The sequence below is a fragment of the Egretta garzetta genome, unplaced genomic scaffold, assembly GCF_000687185.1.
Source record: "Egretta garzetta isolate BGI_Z169 unplaced genomic scaffold, ASM68718v1 scaffold392, whole genome shotgun sequence".
Classification (NCBI taxonomy): Eukaryota; Metazoa; Chordata; class Aves; order Pelecaniformes; family Ardeidae; genus Egretta; species Egretta garzetta.
Window position 1 is genome coordinate 78,263 of NW_009258761.1, and position 14,836 is coordinate 93,098.

A 14,836-nucleotide genomic window follows, 5' to 3' on the forward strand; every position below is an offset into this window, starting at 1 on the left:
AGGCAGGGGGGTGGCTCTGTGTCGGACCCCCGCCGCTGTCTGCAGAGCCCCCCTGGGCTGAGTGCAGGTGCTGAAGCACCCCCGGGGTGGGCAGCTCTGGGCGTGGGCAGGGCTTCTGCCCAAAACATCCCCTGGGCTCATTTCTGGGGCTGAGCGTGGAGGAACCTCGTACTTCCTGTGCTGTTTATAGCCGCCGTTTCTGGCCGTTTCTTGCCCCTTCGGGCCCGGCTGCCACCTCCTTGCCCGGCCAGCGAGCCCCGGGATGGCCCTCACCTGCCCCAGCCCTGCATGACCCCAGGGAGCAGAGCCCTGGCACAGCTCAGCGCCCGCCGGGCAATGGGTCACATCCTGCACCCAGCCCAGGAGACGGGGCACAGCCCCAACGCCCTCCTGCCTCCGCTCCCCCGGTTAACACCCTCCCCCAGAAATCCCCGCAGCCGTTTCATTAATTCTGTTTATTTCTTTCTTTTTTTTTTTTGGTTTTTTTGTGGGTTTTTTTGAAGTACCGTACAAAAAAAAAAATCCTCTTACAGTAACAAATACTGGGTTTACATTAGTAAACATCAACAGAAAGAGCATAGAGAACTACTGCTGGTAACGAACAGCTGAAGTGGCAAATTATTTATTATTGCATATACCTAGGAACTAAAATCTCAGGAGCGCTCACGCAGCCGCCACGTCCTCACCTGGCTGGTGACACAAGCCCCCTCGGGGGGGGGTCACAAGGGAGAGGATGGAGCGTCCCGAGCTGGGACAGGGAGGGACCAGACCCGAGCTGTGCCCCAGGGAGCAGGAACAGCCACGTTGCACCCACGGGACGCGGGTGCCTGGCTGGGTTGAGGGACACGGCGGGGGGGAAGGGGGGTGACAGCAAAGCAGAGCCCAGGGCTTCAAAACACAGCGCTACTGGGTTCACCCGGCAGCGCAAACAGCACAAGCAAAGGCATCAAAGGACAAATCACAACTAGCTTATCCTGGGGGAGCTGCGCTGCAGGCGGGGAGCTGGGCTTGGGCTTCCACCCCAGGGGGAGAGGAGGGAAAAGCTGCGTTTCAAGGAGCCAAGTCAAGCACTGTCAGGGAAAGGCAGCCCTGGGAAAGGGCATTTTCCTCCTCGTTGTACACAGGATTTGTGAGCAGAGCCCCGCTGGGGACGGGCCATGGTGATGGGCGCCAGCGGGCAGGAATGGCCGTGCTGGAAGATGTGGAGGGGTGACCGTGGCCCCCTGTGCTCACACTGAACCACCCACGCTCCTGGGGAGGACGAGGCTCCAGCTGGGCGGCGGGAAGGGATGGTGTGGGGTGAATGGGGGAGATTCAGCCAAAAGGGTACAAAACACTGTCATAAGAAGCTGGAATTTCCCCAGGCAGCAGAGCCGGGGCGAGCACCAAGCGAAGTGTCGACAGGAGAGGCCTTGAAGCTGAGAGACTCCCAGCAGCTCGGTGGGCCCTGGCACGAGCCGGGAGCCAGCCCCCCCCCCGTGGGCGGCTGGAGCCTCCCATCCACCTGCAGCCTGCCCCGTGGTGCAGGGATGTGCTGGAAGCACAGGACTGGGGCAGGACCAGCACGGAGTCCCCAGGCTGAAAATGTGCTGCCACAACCGGTGCGTGAGCCTGGCAGAAAGCTTTGAGGCGTTGGCACAGCCCCCCCGGGCCACCCCACAAACCCCAGGAGGCCTCTGCACAGAGGGCTGTGAGCACCATCCCTCCCTGCCCCATTCCCACGTGCTCTCATCTCTCACGTGTCTGAGCCCAAACTATTCCCTTAATTATACCTGACAGCTTTTCCCAAGTGATCTCCAAAGCCAAAGACAGCTCCCCTGACCCATCGCCTGCCCCTTCCGTGGCACTTCGGCACCCAGGCGCATGCCTGAGCTGCGATGAGCATCCTCGGAGCACCAAACACCGACAAACCAGAACCAAAAAAGCATGGCCCAGGGCCCGGAGAAGGCATGCAGAGCAGGGAATGGGGTCTGTACAGTCGAGCATAGGAGAGCTGCCACAAGCAATGGGAATGGGATGTTTGCTCCAGCAATCCCAGATCCAAAAGGATCTGGGGACCAGCCCAGAGCAAGGGGAGCAGCAGAGCTGGCCAAGGGAGGAGGGACAGCGCAGTCCCCGACGCAGACGGCATGTTGAGGACAGGATGCAAGCAGAGCATGAGCACCCTGCAGATCTGGCACAGCCCGAGTCGCAACACAAAGCAGAAGCATCAAAACCTACAGCATCCACCAGCCTATCCTAAGGATGCAGCCTCCAAAAGGGAAAGGAGCCTCTCCAGCAACTCAAGAGGACAATTAATGCTTTCTTCAAGCCAGGCAGACAAGATAACCCTGTAAAGCAAATGCCACCATGGCCTTAACTTTTAAAGCTCTTCCAGGGCCACCTCCGTCGCCCTCGAGCCCTCTGAACTCAGCATTATCCAAAAAGACGCAACAAGCCCTGCCCGCGCCAGCCAGCTGCGGTGGGCAGCACTACAGCAACGCCCAGCTCTTTCACCCCAAGTCCCCATACAGTACTCATGATTATAAGTGCTTTGCATACATAGTTCGACATCATGCATATACATTTCTGTGTGCTAAGGCCCTTGGCCCAGCAGAGATACCATCCTCCTGCAGCAGAGAGGTCCTTCATTTTATGTAGGGCTCGTAGCGTGTGTTGGACTCTGGCCCCCTCCTGCTTCAGCTGGCAGGACCTGAGTCTGCAACAGCCTGGCCAGCTGCTGCCCACGCGCTTGCGTATCGTAGTGGGAGTTCAGCAAACACCAGTACCAGGTAAGCAGCTGATTAAGAAAAGAACCGTATTTACAGAGCTAGAGTTAGCTTCAATGGGTTACGTCTGCAGAGATCCACCGAAGACGGCCGGAAACAACGAGCTGTGCATCCCACAGATTCTGCCAGGAAAAACACGGGTACCAACACGGATTTCACAGCTTAGTTGGCACAACTAAGGCGAGAGATTCATCACTAACCGGATCCTCCCTCCCCAGACAGCAACACTCAAAGAGGTGGTTACGACACTAGGGAACAAATGGTGAAGTGGGGCACAGGACCGAGGGGAGACCTTGGCCAAGAAGCCCCACAGAGGATGGGGATTCTCTTTTAAATCCGTCTCTGCATGGAAGAGCAGCACCCCTCGTACCAGACACCACCACAGCCTGCAAGATCACCGAGGGAAGTGGGAGTGGAGGATGCACAGGCTCAGCCGCCCAGCAGAGCCTCCTCCTCTGGCATGCAGGCAGGGAGCCCCTCGCTCAGAGCAGCGCTCGTGACCGCTCGGCTGGGGCGGTGACCCGATGCTGTAGCACACAAAGGAATCGGGAATCTAGCTCTACAGTGATGTGTAGCGGGGTGACCTGCCAGCAAGAAAGGGATCTGATCTGCTTATCGGGGAAGGGGAGGGGGCTGTGCTCGCCCACAGCAATTCAATCACAACTGGATCCCACCTCCTAGAGCCTGGAGCCCACTGGGAGTCAACAGCTCAGGCTTTTCGTCCCGTCAGCCAACATGGGTTTCAGCTACAGACCAAAAGGGACACCAGGAACGGTCACAGACATCTCAGAGGCTCTGGAGGGGCAGGAGCACAGAGACTCAACTATACAGGATGCAAGAGTCCAGAGCCAGAAAGCAGCGCCCTGGGGAGAAGCTGAAGGCAGCTTTGTGTTGTGCATGGGCTGCTCATCTGGCTGGTGGCTGGGAAAGGACCGGGTGAGCCAGCGTGACATTCAGGGAGTCATTGTGCTGCACCAGGGACGTGTGCTTGTAGTGCAAGACCAGGTCCTTGAGGGAGGCATAGAGGTTGTAGGGTTCAGCGAACCCGTAGCCGGTCGCCGTTTTGTAGATCACGCAGTGCTTGGTGTCACCGTCCACCCTGCCAGGGAGACAAGGGAGCATGGGTCAGCGGCACGCCAGTGCCCCGCAGTGCGAGGGAGCCCTGCTGGGACAGGGACAGGGACAGCAGAGCACAAGTGGGCAGCACCGAAGCAGCCCAGAGATACATCTGGCCCTGGCAGGAGGAGCCGAGGCAGCCAGGAGACCTCGGGGAAGCCCAGCCTGCCAGCTAATGCCTCCACCAGCTTCCAGCATCTGGCGAGAGAAGGGCAGAGCAATGCGAGAGCACAGCCCACGCCAGCTCCAACCCACCATGTCTGCTTGGGGGTACTCACACCACGGAGCAGGCGTAGCATCCCTTCTGGCTGCTCTCGCGGATCAGGAAGGTGCCGTCCCGCTTGCCGCACAGCATCTCTTCTGCTTGCAAGCGGTTGATCTTCCCCACGTACCACGTCCGCTCCTCGTGGTGGGGCAGCTCCTCCTCGTCATCCATCATGGAGTACTGGCTGCAATTGAGCACAGGCAGGGTCAGACCCCCTCAGTTTGGGCACGTGTCCCCCACATCTCCTCTCTCACTGCTAACTGCCATCGCCCCTTCCAGCAAGGAAGGTGTCCTCAGCTCCCAGGCAGGGAAATGGGACTTGCCCGTGGGCCCGGAGCAAGCAGAACCGGCTGCGCAGCCTGCACTCCTGCAGCCCCCCACACCCCACAATACGCGGAGCAGGGACACTCACTCCTCCGTCTCGTTCTTGATGCCCAGCCACTCGTTGATTTTCTTCTGCCGGGCACCCTTCTGCGTCAGCCACCTGGGGAAGGAGAGGCAGAGCTCAGCGCAGGCAGCGTGCCCGGCCTGCGGCATCCGGGCCAGACACCACTTGCGGAGCCATCACCAGAGGGCAGCAGCCATCCCCTTTGAGGGACTGCTGTGCCCCCAGGCTGCAATGCTGAAGGGCTTGCTCCTGCACCTAGCAGCCTGTAAGCCCGGCCCAACAAGCCCCAAAGCCCTGCAGGAGCCAGCTGGATCGCTCCCGGGCTGGGCTGGAGGGGCAGCAGGGCCCCGTTCCCAGCCCTCCACGGGGGCAGGCACTACATACACCAAATACTGGTCCCGCAGTTTGCGCAGCTGCATGAGGTCTGGCTTGAGGCTGTTCATGCGCTTGTCGATCTCCCGGTTCTCCGAGGCTTGTTTTTTCAGGTCCTGCTCCAGCTTCATCTTGCTGTCGTGGATCTCCGTGATGCGAGACTTGAGCTTCTCTGAGTTCATGAGGATCCTGGGAGAAGGAGGGGGGGTTTAGGCTGTGAGCCACAGTGGGGGAGGCAGAGGAGGCAGCCTGCCAGCTCGAGCCCACAGCATGCTGCTGGAGAGACAAGGAACGTGCACGCCTCGGCTCTGCGCTGGGCCAGGATGATCCTTCCAGCCCCCAGAGCCCTTCCCCAGGCAGGGCAGGTCACCAGCGCTCCCCATCCTCACCGTTGCACCTCCTTCTCGTTGCCCTCCCGCCGGAAGCGCTCAATGTACTCCTTGCTGCACTTTTCCTGTGTCTGACACTGCTCCTCAAAGATCTTGATTGTCTCATTGAAGGCCTCGATTGCCGTCCTCTTCATCTGCAGCTCCTGAGGAGAAGGGCGGAGAGAGCTGAGGAAGGGGGAGCATTTGGGCAGGTTTCTGCCCATTTGCATTGCCTCTTTCCCCCTCCCCAACTACTGCAGCCAAAATGTCCCCCCTCCTCAAAGCACATTCTCTGGGGAGTCCCCTCAAGTCCAGGAGCAGACGAATGGGGCAGCGGGTGCCCGATGTCTGCTTTCCTCTCTGCACAGCAGCATGGCTGCCTGTGATCGGGGGACGTCAGGGCAGCCGAGGGGGAAGGCAGTGCCCGCATACCTGGGAAGTGCGTGTGTACTCCTCATACAGCAGGTCATACTCCCAGCTCTTGTCCTGGTACTGCTGGTGATAGACCTTCAGCTGCTCCCCAACAGCTTCCACGCTGTCCTCTTTCACCACTTGGTCCTGCCATATGCACAGCCTCAGTCAGGACCTGCTCCTGCAGCTTCCCCGGCAAGGCAGCTGGTCCCAAAATGCCCCCCCAGTTCCCCATCACCCCACAAAGCAAAGTACCAGCACAGGGGAAGGGGTAGGACACTGTCATCTACCAAAGGGCCAGGGACGGATGAACAAACGCCCAGGTCTCACCTGCTGGTACTTGGAGATGGGGTAGAGCAGCCTGGTGTCCAGCTTGGCGTTGTACTGGGCCAGCGACTCGTGCCGGTAATGGGTGATGAGCTCCACCACCGAGCCGAAAGTCAGGGGCTCTGAGAAGCCGTACTTCCCCTCCCGGTGAAAGATCTTGATCAGCTTGTTATTGCCTCCCTTCCTGCAGCAGGGAGGGGGGAGAGGGCACTTATCACCGCCCTGGCGCCCTACGCCAGCCTGACGTCTGGGCGTCCACTCCTGCTGACTGCTTCACCCCAGTGCAGCAGAGGCTCTTGGGGGACCCCAGCACCCTACCTGAGCGTAAGCGTGTACTCCCCCTGGATCTTGCTGGAGGCATCGCGCACCAAAAAGGTACCATCTGGCGTGTCCCGTAGCTTCTCGTTCACCTCCTCCCTGCAAGGAACATGATTGTCACAGCCTGTGAGGTGCAACCAGAGCTCCTCTAGATAACTTGAGGGGACAGGGCACCCAGGACGTGAGCTGCCAGCCCATCCCCTTACCGAGAAATGTCACCCCAGTACCACTCGGCGTCCTGCAAGGGCACGCTGTTCCCATTGGCCAAGCTGGCTGCACTGGGCTTTGGCTTAGGCGGTTTTGGAGGCAAGGCTGTAAGAGAAGGAGGGCTGAAGCAGCCCAAGTCCCAGCTCCCCATGGGTAATCCCCCAGAGTGCTGAGTCCCCCTCCTTGCAGTGACTGTCCTGGGAAGTCCTGCTTAGCTGCCACGCTGCCAGAAGCTGCTCCAGGCACACCTACAGCAGCAGATGGCCTCCAGGCACAGCTGGGCTACAGAAATGTCCTCAGCAACCTGCTCAGGGGGCAGAGACTCCACACCCACGGAGCACAAATGCCAGTGCCTCAAGGCCCCAAGGAAGGGGCATCTCAGTACCTGGAGGCAGCTGTTCCGGCTCCAACTCCTTCGTCTGCAGAAGCATCTCCAGAAACAGCACGGAGAAGTCAGGGCTCAGCTCTGGGCTGCAAGGAGAGAGGAGCCAAGATGAGCAGTTGTGGGGGAGAACTTGGCACTGCTCCCGTGTCCCCCAGGCAAAGGAGAAGCTGGGGTCAGCTGGTTCACCCCAGCGCACAGCCCAGATGCAGGCTGACAGAGAAGCAAGGGCTCTGCCCTGGCTTTGAGTCCCACCTCTGTGTGCTGCCAGCAAGGTAGGGGCTGCGGGCAGACCTGTTGTTACAGGCTGGACTCCTCGTCCTGGCAGGCACAGCGGCTGACGCTTGGTACACGGCTGGAACCCAAGAGCCTCACGTACCTGGCGCCAGGCAGCCGGAGGAGAAGGGGGCCGAAGATCTCTCCCATGGCCCGAGGGTGGAGGCTGTTGCTCTCGGCCTGCTGCGATACCTTCCCCAGATGCCGGAGCAGGAACTGCAGGGTGAGCGTGTTCTGGAGCGGGACCGCAGGCGACTCCAGGGCCAGCAGCAGCTGCTTCCGGCAATTCTCCGGCTGGGGGATCTCTGGGGAGAGAACAAGACACGATGGAAGGGCTGGGACAGCCGTCACCGCTCTCCATGCTCCGGCTGCATCCCAGCGTGGGAGCGCTGTCGGCAGCAAGGACTGTGTGCCAGACCCCATAGGGACAGGACTTATTTCAATACCCCAAAACTGAGTGTCCTGCCCAGCCACCCATTCCCAAAGGCGGCCAGGGGAAGCCCTTACCCTGCAGGACGCGAAGGATGTCTCCGTGCACGGACACTGGCACCACGGGGGAGGGCAGGTCCTGCAGGTAGCCTCGCAGTGCCTCACCCAGGGAGTGCACGTCGAAGGGCTCCAGGTCGCCCAGGGTCCAATCTGCCAGGGCACACATTTCCCATGGGTGGTGGGCACAGCACCGGGCACCCAGCCGGCAGCTCCGGTGCTGCCAGCACCCGTCCGAGACCACCACACACCACCTGGCCAGCTATCATGGGACACGGCAGCCCGGCACCACGAGGGAGCAGAGGCAGCCCATGGGCAGCCGAGCAGCCCACACGACAGAGAACACCTGGAAGTGCCCCCCTGCACCCCAGAAATAAGCTGGCTCTGGGAACCCAGGCAGGTTCCCCCCAGGAGGGGGTAGAGGTCATTTTGGGTGCCCACACCCTTTGCACTGAGCCTTGCTGCAGGAATCCTGGGCACACATGACTCGTGTGACGATTTTGTTCCCCGCTGCTGGTAGAGACAAGCGCAGACTGACCAGCCACGCACTGAACCCAACAGGGAAAACATCTCCCTCAAACTGTGTCGCCCCAAGCACGCAAGGCGCAGGCTGTTGGGACAGCACATAAAGTCTGTCCTGAAAGCAGTGCAGCCAGAGCTGACAGCACCATGTAGTTGAGGTTTGCAAGAACGTCCGTGAAAGGGGACAAGCCAGCGTGGTGCTGGATGAGGCCCAAGCCCAGCCGAGAGGCAGACAGCTCCAAAGGCTCCCTGGGAGAGACATCAGCCGCCGGCACAGCAGAGCCAAGGCTCCAGCCACCAAGCTGAGCTGAAAGATCCTCCCCTGCTTATTAGTGGCGTGACAGAGCCAGAGAAGCCTCCGCCAGCCAGTCAAGAGAGCACCCCAAGAGCGGGGCACCCTGAAGAGACAGCAGGAGACAAGCACAGGGGTTCGCTTGTTGGTCTGCAAGTCTCCAAGCTGGCGCCACATCCCTTTGCTTCACCCCATGGTCGGCGGCAGGAATCCCTGCCTCTCCTGCCCCTTCCACACGAGAGGGGGACATGTCGGGACGGGGACAGCCCAGCCCCACAGGCAGCGTGACGGGAGTCAGGAACTGACGGGGACAGGCGAGCCTGGCCTGGATTGCATTACTGCTGGCGCAGTCACATCCACTAATCTCCTCCATCTGAGCCGATTCGCCTCCTCACCACGCGGAGCTGGTTCTTACCGGTTCTCAGTGCTTGCCTCAGTTCGGAGCCAGATGTCCTGTACAACATCTCGCTGTCTAACCCTGCGGAAGTGGGGACACTGCTGTTAGCTGCGAGCCATGCAGCTCCCAGCGCACGCACCATTTCGGTGCCAGCCTGGCAGCCGCACGCCGGCCAGGCAATGGCTGCAGCACGGCTAACCAGGCCTGGATGGTGCCTAAGCCAACCTCCTGCAGATGCTGCTGCAGCCCCCTTGGCCCCCAGGACAGCCGGTTCAGTGGCACCATTTCTCCCCCACAGCACAGATCCAGGCTGGAAGTGCTTCCCAAACCTCAACACCCATCCCAGGGCACGTAGGTGTCCTGAGCACAGACCCAGCACCCTCACCCCAGGCCTCTGCACAGGATGGCACAGCGGGGTCAAGCCCGGCTCTGGGGAACAGCAGCTCAACCCAGGGAGGAGGAGGAGCCCCCCCACTTCTGCAGGCAGCTGCGTCCTGCGTGTCCCGTGGAGCTCAGTCCAATGCCAACAGCTTTTAAAGACAGCTGCCTCCCCCCTTGCCCTCGCTGGGGGTCTTTGGGGGGTATCAGCCCCTCGGTGCTCAGCATCCCCCCCTTACCTTTCTTCTCAATAGCTTCCACCAGCTTCACCAGCAGCGGCGGTGCAATCTCCGGAGGGCTGAACTGCTCCTGCAAGTCTGGGAGAGGAGACCCTGGAGGAGAGGGAGGGAGAGAAGGGGTCAGCCCCAGCTCAGCACCCAGACTCCTCTGCAGCAGGGCCAAGCCGGGGCACAACCAACGCTTCTCCCAACGGCAGCGTCCAAGAGCGAGGAAAGCTGCCACAAGGCCACAGCCCACATGAGCACTGCATGGAGGCCACGGGGAACCTGCGAGCTGGCCCAGAAACCAGTACAGCACTTGTTGAGCCCAGCCTTGCCCCAAGCCCCTGATGAGGTGTGCACAGAGGGAACCCTCATGCTCCCTGCAGGGCTTGGTAGGCAGAGTGTATCTCCCTGGGGACCCCGGCACCCCCAGGCAGGCACCGCAGGGGTTAACAGGGCTCCTGGAGCTCAGGCTGGGTTCGGTCCCTGCCCAGCACAGGGGCTGCGCAGGGCTGGTGGAGGAGCGCAGCCAAGGAGCTTGCTCGTGGTGGTGAGCTGTGATTAATCTAACGATTCAGACAGAACGCCATGTCAGCAAATTCCTGCCCTTGATTGCTCGTTTAACATGGAAACCAGCCCTTTGCCTCCCGCTCCCCGCAAGCCCACAGCCTCCGTGCAAGCTGTTACAGGGCACAGACAGCCCATGGCACAGGACTAGGGTCCCCCTGCTCCTGGGGGATCTACAGCCCCGCATTGGGTGGCATTTTACTGTCACCCCCAAAAGATCTTGAGGTCCCAGCTCTGGACACCCCCCTTCCCTCTGCTGGAGGGGTGATGCATGCCGGGGCAGGAGCACGCAGGCCCGGTTGGGCAGCTGCCAGCGGGAGGCTTGCCGAAGGATGAGTGGTGCCAGGCCCCGTCTTGCTTCCAACTGAGCACCAGCCGGTGCAGGAGGCTCCTCCGGGCTGGTCCACAGCACTGGGCAGACCCTGGGGAGCCCACAGTCAGTGAGGACACCCAGCACGCTCCACTCTGAGGACGGAGAGCCAAAAGGCTGCTCCCCATTGCGAAACACAGCTCTGTTGTCATGGGTCTGACCCGAACTCGCCCCGTGTGGTCTTGCCACAAGCCTCAGCAAGCTGAAATTCTGCACCCAGCTGAGCCTCCTGCACCCACAGCCTCGCGGCGAGACGAAGCAACTCGCTTTGGTGCTTCAATTCAGCAGCCACAGAGCAGGGGGGGCAAGCACCCAATAGTTCTGCAAGGGTCTGCGCTGCTGGGGGGCAATCCCCCACCAGAGAGAGCCCCTGGGCAGGGGAAAAGGCCCAGCGTGGTGCTGGTCAGGGTGGGGAAGCCACAGGCAAGCTGCCAGGTTGGCAGCTCCACGCCTGACCCTTGGGAAGGGCTGAAGGGAGAGTAAATACTGGTGCTGCCCACGTGGCCCAGCCGGGAATGTGCTGCTTCAGCAGGCAGCAGCTTGCCTTTTTTTATCAGGCAGCCTGCACTGGAGCCAGCAGTGGCTCCCGAGCCTGCTGGGCCTCCGGGTTGGGCTGCTGCGAACAAGGCTGCTCACAGCACAGCCGGGGCAGCTGCGGAAATATTTCCGAGCCGCATTTTCCGCTCGCGTTCTCTGCAGAAGGCAAACACCAGCAGCTCGTAAATTCACTGGCAGAAAGAGCTGGGTCTTGCTGCTCTGCGGGGCCAGCCCCGCTCCCAGGCTGCGGGACAGCCATGGCACTGGCCCCACTCTGCATGTGACACTGGGGGGCTAAGGGATCCCTGCCAGCCAGGGCAGGACCCAGGAAACAGGGCAGAAATGCCATCAGCTTCGTGGGGCAGCCAGGAGACATCTCTGCACCTCCCGAAGTGCAGACCACAAAGTAGTAACACGGGCTTGGCTTAAATACAGTTCCTCAGCTGCAAAGATGTGTCTCCCCACCATCATCCCAGCAGGTTGCATGAAAAACAGCCCTGGGCGTTTGAATTGCACCCTGCAAGGCCCTGCCTCTGCCCAGGGTGGAGGCTGGCTGTGGGGATGCACCCACAGAGGACAAGGACAGGGCTGGCACCCCCCTCGCGTGCCCGGGTACCCAGCCCTCACTCTGTTCCATCCCCGCACATGCTGCAGCCAGTTTGGTTTCTTTCCCAACCATATCTTTACTGTGTGTCAGGAGCTCTGGCACATATCTTCTTCCACATCCCTGCACAGGGTAGTGGCTTTGACCACCCAGACACACCTCCACCAAGCCCTGCTTGAGAAGAAGAGGAGGAGAGAGCCCACAGAGGCATAAATACAGCCCCCGAGGGAGCACAGGGCTGGATGCAAGCGAGGCCGACGCATCCACCGCAGAGCATGCCCCAGGCTCCCAAGAGGAGCTGCTTTCTTGGAAAGGCAGGTTGCAAGTGGGATGACTCAGGTCAGCGGCTCTCGTTGCCAACCCAAACGCATGGCCCGGCTGCATTCCCACCCTGCGGAGATGTTTCCTGGGGCCGCCCCTCCGGCTCTGGGAACAGGAGTATGGGAGGCAGCTGTGGGGAGCCAGGCAGCCAGCCCCACCACCCTGGTTTCTGAGACAGGGGCTCCCTCCCATTCCTTAAGACCCCAGAGATGTTTCACAGAGCTGGAAGCATCTGATGGGATAGCCGTGGCTCCCAGGCACAGAGGGACAGGGAGGATGCACGACGGCCAGCCGGGAGTGTGCTCTGATGCCCACCAGGTCCTGCTGCTGACCCTACTCCTCTGGTGTGTGCCAGCGTGAGGTCTTCTGCAAGGCACAGGAAAGCAAAGTGTGGCTATCACCCATTTGCCATTTCAGAGCACCCAGGGCCTGCTGAGCCCCTGCCACAGGGCTTATGTGCCTGGGAGCAAAAAAAAAAAAAAAAAAAAAAAAGGCAAAGAGAAGGCAGCTGCCGCAGGTCTCTGGGCAGCGCTGAGGCACGGCGGCTCTCCCAGCACCCAGACCGGGTCCGTGCCAAGCACAGTGCCGGCTGGGAGGCAGCCGCAGGTGCAGGGCTGCCCATGTCCTGCCCCAGCGAGAGCTCTGCGATCTGTGGGAAGGGACGGGTGCCAGGCAGACAAGCAATTAGCTCCAGTTCTCGGAAGTGCTCTTTTAGACCCTGACTTTTCTCCTCTTGCCCAGAGACAAGTAATTGTGTGTCTCAGTGGGGCTGAACGGCTCTTGGCAGGGAGCAACGCCCCGGGTGCTCCAGAGGCAGAGGCAGGGAGGTGGCTGGGAGAGGTCAGGAATTATTCTGAAAGGAAGGGAGCGGGGCAAAACCCTCAGCAGAGCAGGGAAAGGGACCAAGGACCACAGGCATCCTGGCTGGTCATGGGCCAGAGAGGGAGAAGGATCTTGCAGAGGTCAGAGTGGGACAAGGCTCACCCCAAGAAGCTCTGCTAAGCAGATCGATAAGCTGGAGGAACAACGAGCCTTTCTCTTGGCCGAGACTGCGCATGAGCCCACAACTCCCAGGCTACTCAACTGCCCTGCTGCCAGCAGGGCAATCCAGCATTGCTGAGCCAAGGGCTTCACCGCTGTCCTGCAAAGCCACTCACACCCCCTCATCCACTGCATGCCGGGATTGGAAGTGTCTCGGAGCAACACCACAGGCAGCAGGGCTTGCCTGGCTTGTACTCGGGGCCGGTGAGAAGGGACGGAGATCTTCACAGGCCCCACGTACTCCACGTACGTGCCGGGAAAGTCGCCCTTCTGCTTGGTCCGCTCGTTGACACCCAGGATCCACCCGATCTGATTGGGGGTCTGCTCATCCCCATCTTTGAAGCCCAGGGCTTGCAGGGCCCCCTTGCTCACCACCAGAATGTCCCCAGGCAGCAGATCAATGTCCTCCTCGCGCTCCTTGCGGTAGGGGTAAAGCGCACGGTACTGGAACCCATCAGTGCTGCCCATTCTCTCTGCTGCTGGGAGAATGGCTCTGAATGGTGAGGCAGCGTGTTTCGGGTGGGAGAGGAGGGATCTCAAAGGCAGCTCTCCCCCATCAGCGCTCTGAATGTCTCTGTGTGAACCAGCACCCCAGGAGCCTGGTCTGGGTGCCCTGGCACGCTTAGGTGCAGCCCCTTTTCCTTAGCTTGAAACCACGATTCAACCAAATTATGGAGCAAAGGGAGAAGGAGACAAACATAATCCAGCACTGGTGAGTGGGCATGCAGCAAAGAAACAGGAGATTAGGGTTCACTTCACCAAAAAAGAAGCAGGTTTTTTGGAGTCCGGGGGGCAAAAGCACATCACGCTTCCAGCCCAGAACAGCGTGGCATGCTACGTCTCCCTTTCCAGTGCCTGCAAAGAGAAGAAGACTTGTCACTGCACAGCCAGGCACCCCACACCTTGCTGAGGTGCCAACATTCAAACTAGGGGTTCATCTGAGCAGCTGAGAGAGGCAGGACTTGTTTCTCTCCTACCTACCAGCTGATGCTGAGCCCTGGATCCAACCGGGACATGCTAATACCAATCTACACTCCCAAAAGCGAGAGAGAAGCCAGCGGCTGCGGGCAGGAATGTCACCTCCTCTCTGCTACAGTCAGGCACCAGCTCTGCATCTTAAAGAGGTTCACTCCTGCTTCTTCAGTTTACCCTTCTCGCAGCACTTATGCAAACAAGAAGACAATGAGTGGGACAAAACAGCCTTTATTGCAGGAACTTTTGCATACAGAAAAGGGTGGCCCTGCAACAACCAGCTGGAGGCCCTGAATAGCAGCAAAACAAACAGATTTAACCTTTCCTTGTTAAATCGATTATATTTCACAGTTCACCTTTACATCTCCCCATGCGATCCCCCACAAGTCATTTTCTGAAGGCAGCTGCCCACAAAATGTAGGTTAACCAAGCTTTCAATGAAAGGCTTTTGAGATGCTTTTGCCGTTCCCACCGAGCAGCACTTCAAAGCTTTGCTCTGAGCAAAGTAAATTTTTGAACTTTTCAAAAGCAGCAGCAGCATCAAGTGCGGGCACAGGTTCTTTTCGCAGAGATGGAGGTGAGATGAGTTAAAATAATCTTCAGAAGCCTTGAAGTCTACTTAAAGCTGCTAACTGCCTTTCAGCTATTCAGAGAGAAATTGAAGAATATGCTGCCCGCCCTGCCCAGAAATCCACCAAGAAGAACAAACCTGGGTTATAACATGTTGCTGAAGGGATGCATGAGCTGGGGCATTCCCACCAGACGAGCACGTCCTCTTTTCCCATCCCCTCCTGGTGCACGGGCCAGTTTTCCACCTCCCCCAGGCAAATCTCAGCATTCCAGTTCCCGCAGCCACGGCATGCAACCAAGGACCAGACCTACAAGGCACTGGAGCAGCCAGAAACCAGCCTTCCCAGGGACACCCTCTGC

The 14,836-nt window shown here is 59.8% G+C and overlaps 1 protein-coding gene across 1 annotated transcript; it reads right to left on the reverse strand.

Moving 5' to 3' along the window:
• Positions 1-1,477: 1,477 nt before the first annotated feature.
• Positions 1,478-14,836, reverse strand: PIK3R2 (phosphoinositide-3-kinase regulatory subunit 2). The gene is made up of 18 exons (XM_035889028.1): positions 14,616-14,836; positions 13,916-14,096; positions 13,130-13,789; positions 9,969-9,980; positions 9,513-9,642; positions 8,914-8,976; positions 7,706-7,837; positions 7,302-7,503; positions 6,926-7,011; positions 6,540-6,645; positions 6,334-6,432; positions 6,019-6,199; positions 5,710-5,835; positions 5,299-5,441; positions 4,922-5,098; positions 4,562-4,633; positions 4,163-4,333; positions 1,478-3,867 (listed from the first exon to the last, which is right to left on the reverse strand). The coding sequence occupies exons 3-18, from the start codon at positions 13,400-13,402 to the stop codon at positions 3,675-3,677; spliced, it is 2,166 nt and encodes a 721-aa protein (XP_035744921.1). The 5' UTR covers positions 13,403-13,789; positions 13,916-14,096; positions 14,616-14,836; the 3' UTR covers positions 1,478-3,674.

Coding starts and splice junctions, on each gene's coding strand:
- PIK3R2 (XM_035889028.1), bottom strand. CDS start 13,402: ATGGGCAGCACTGATGGGTTCCAGTACCGTGCGCTTTACCCCTACCGC. Junction 8,977..9,512: donor GGAAGCTATTGAGAAGAAAG/GTAAGGGGGGGA, acceptor CCACTTCCGCAG/GGTTAGACAGCGAGATGTTG. Junction 6,646..6,925: donor GCCGGAACAGCTGCCTCCAG/GTACTGAGATGC, acceptor CTTCTCTTACAG/CCTTGCCTCCAAAACCGCCT.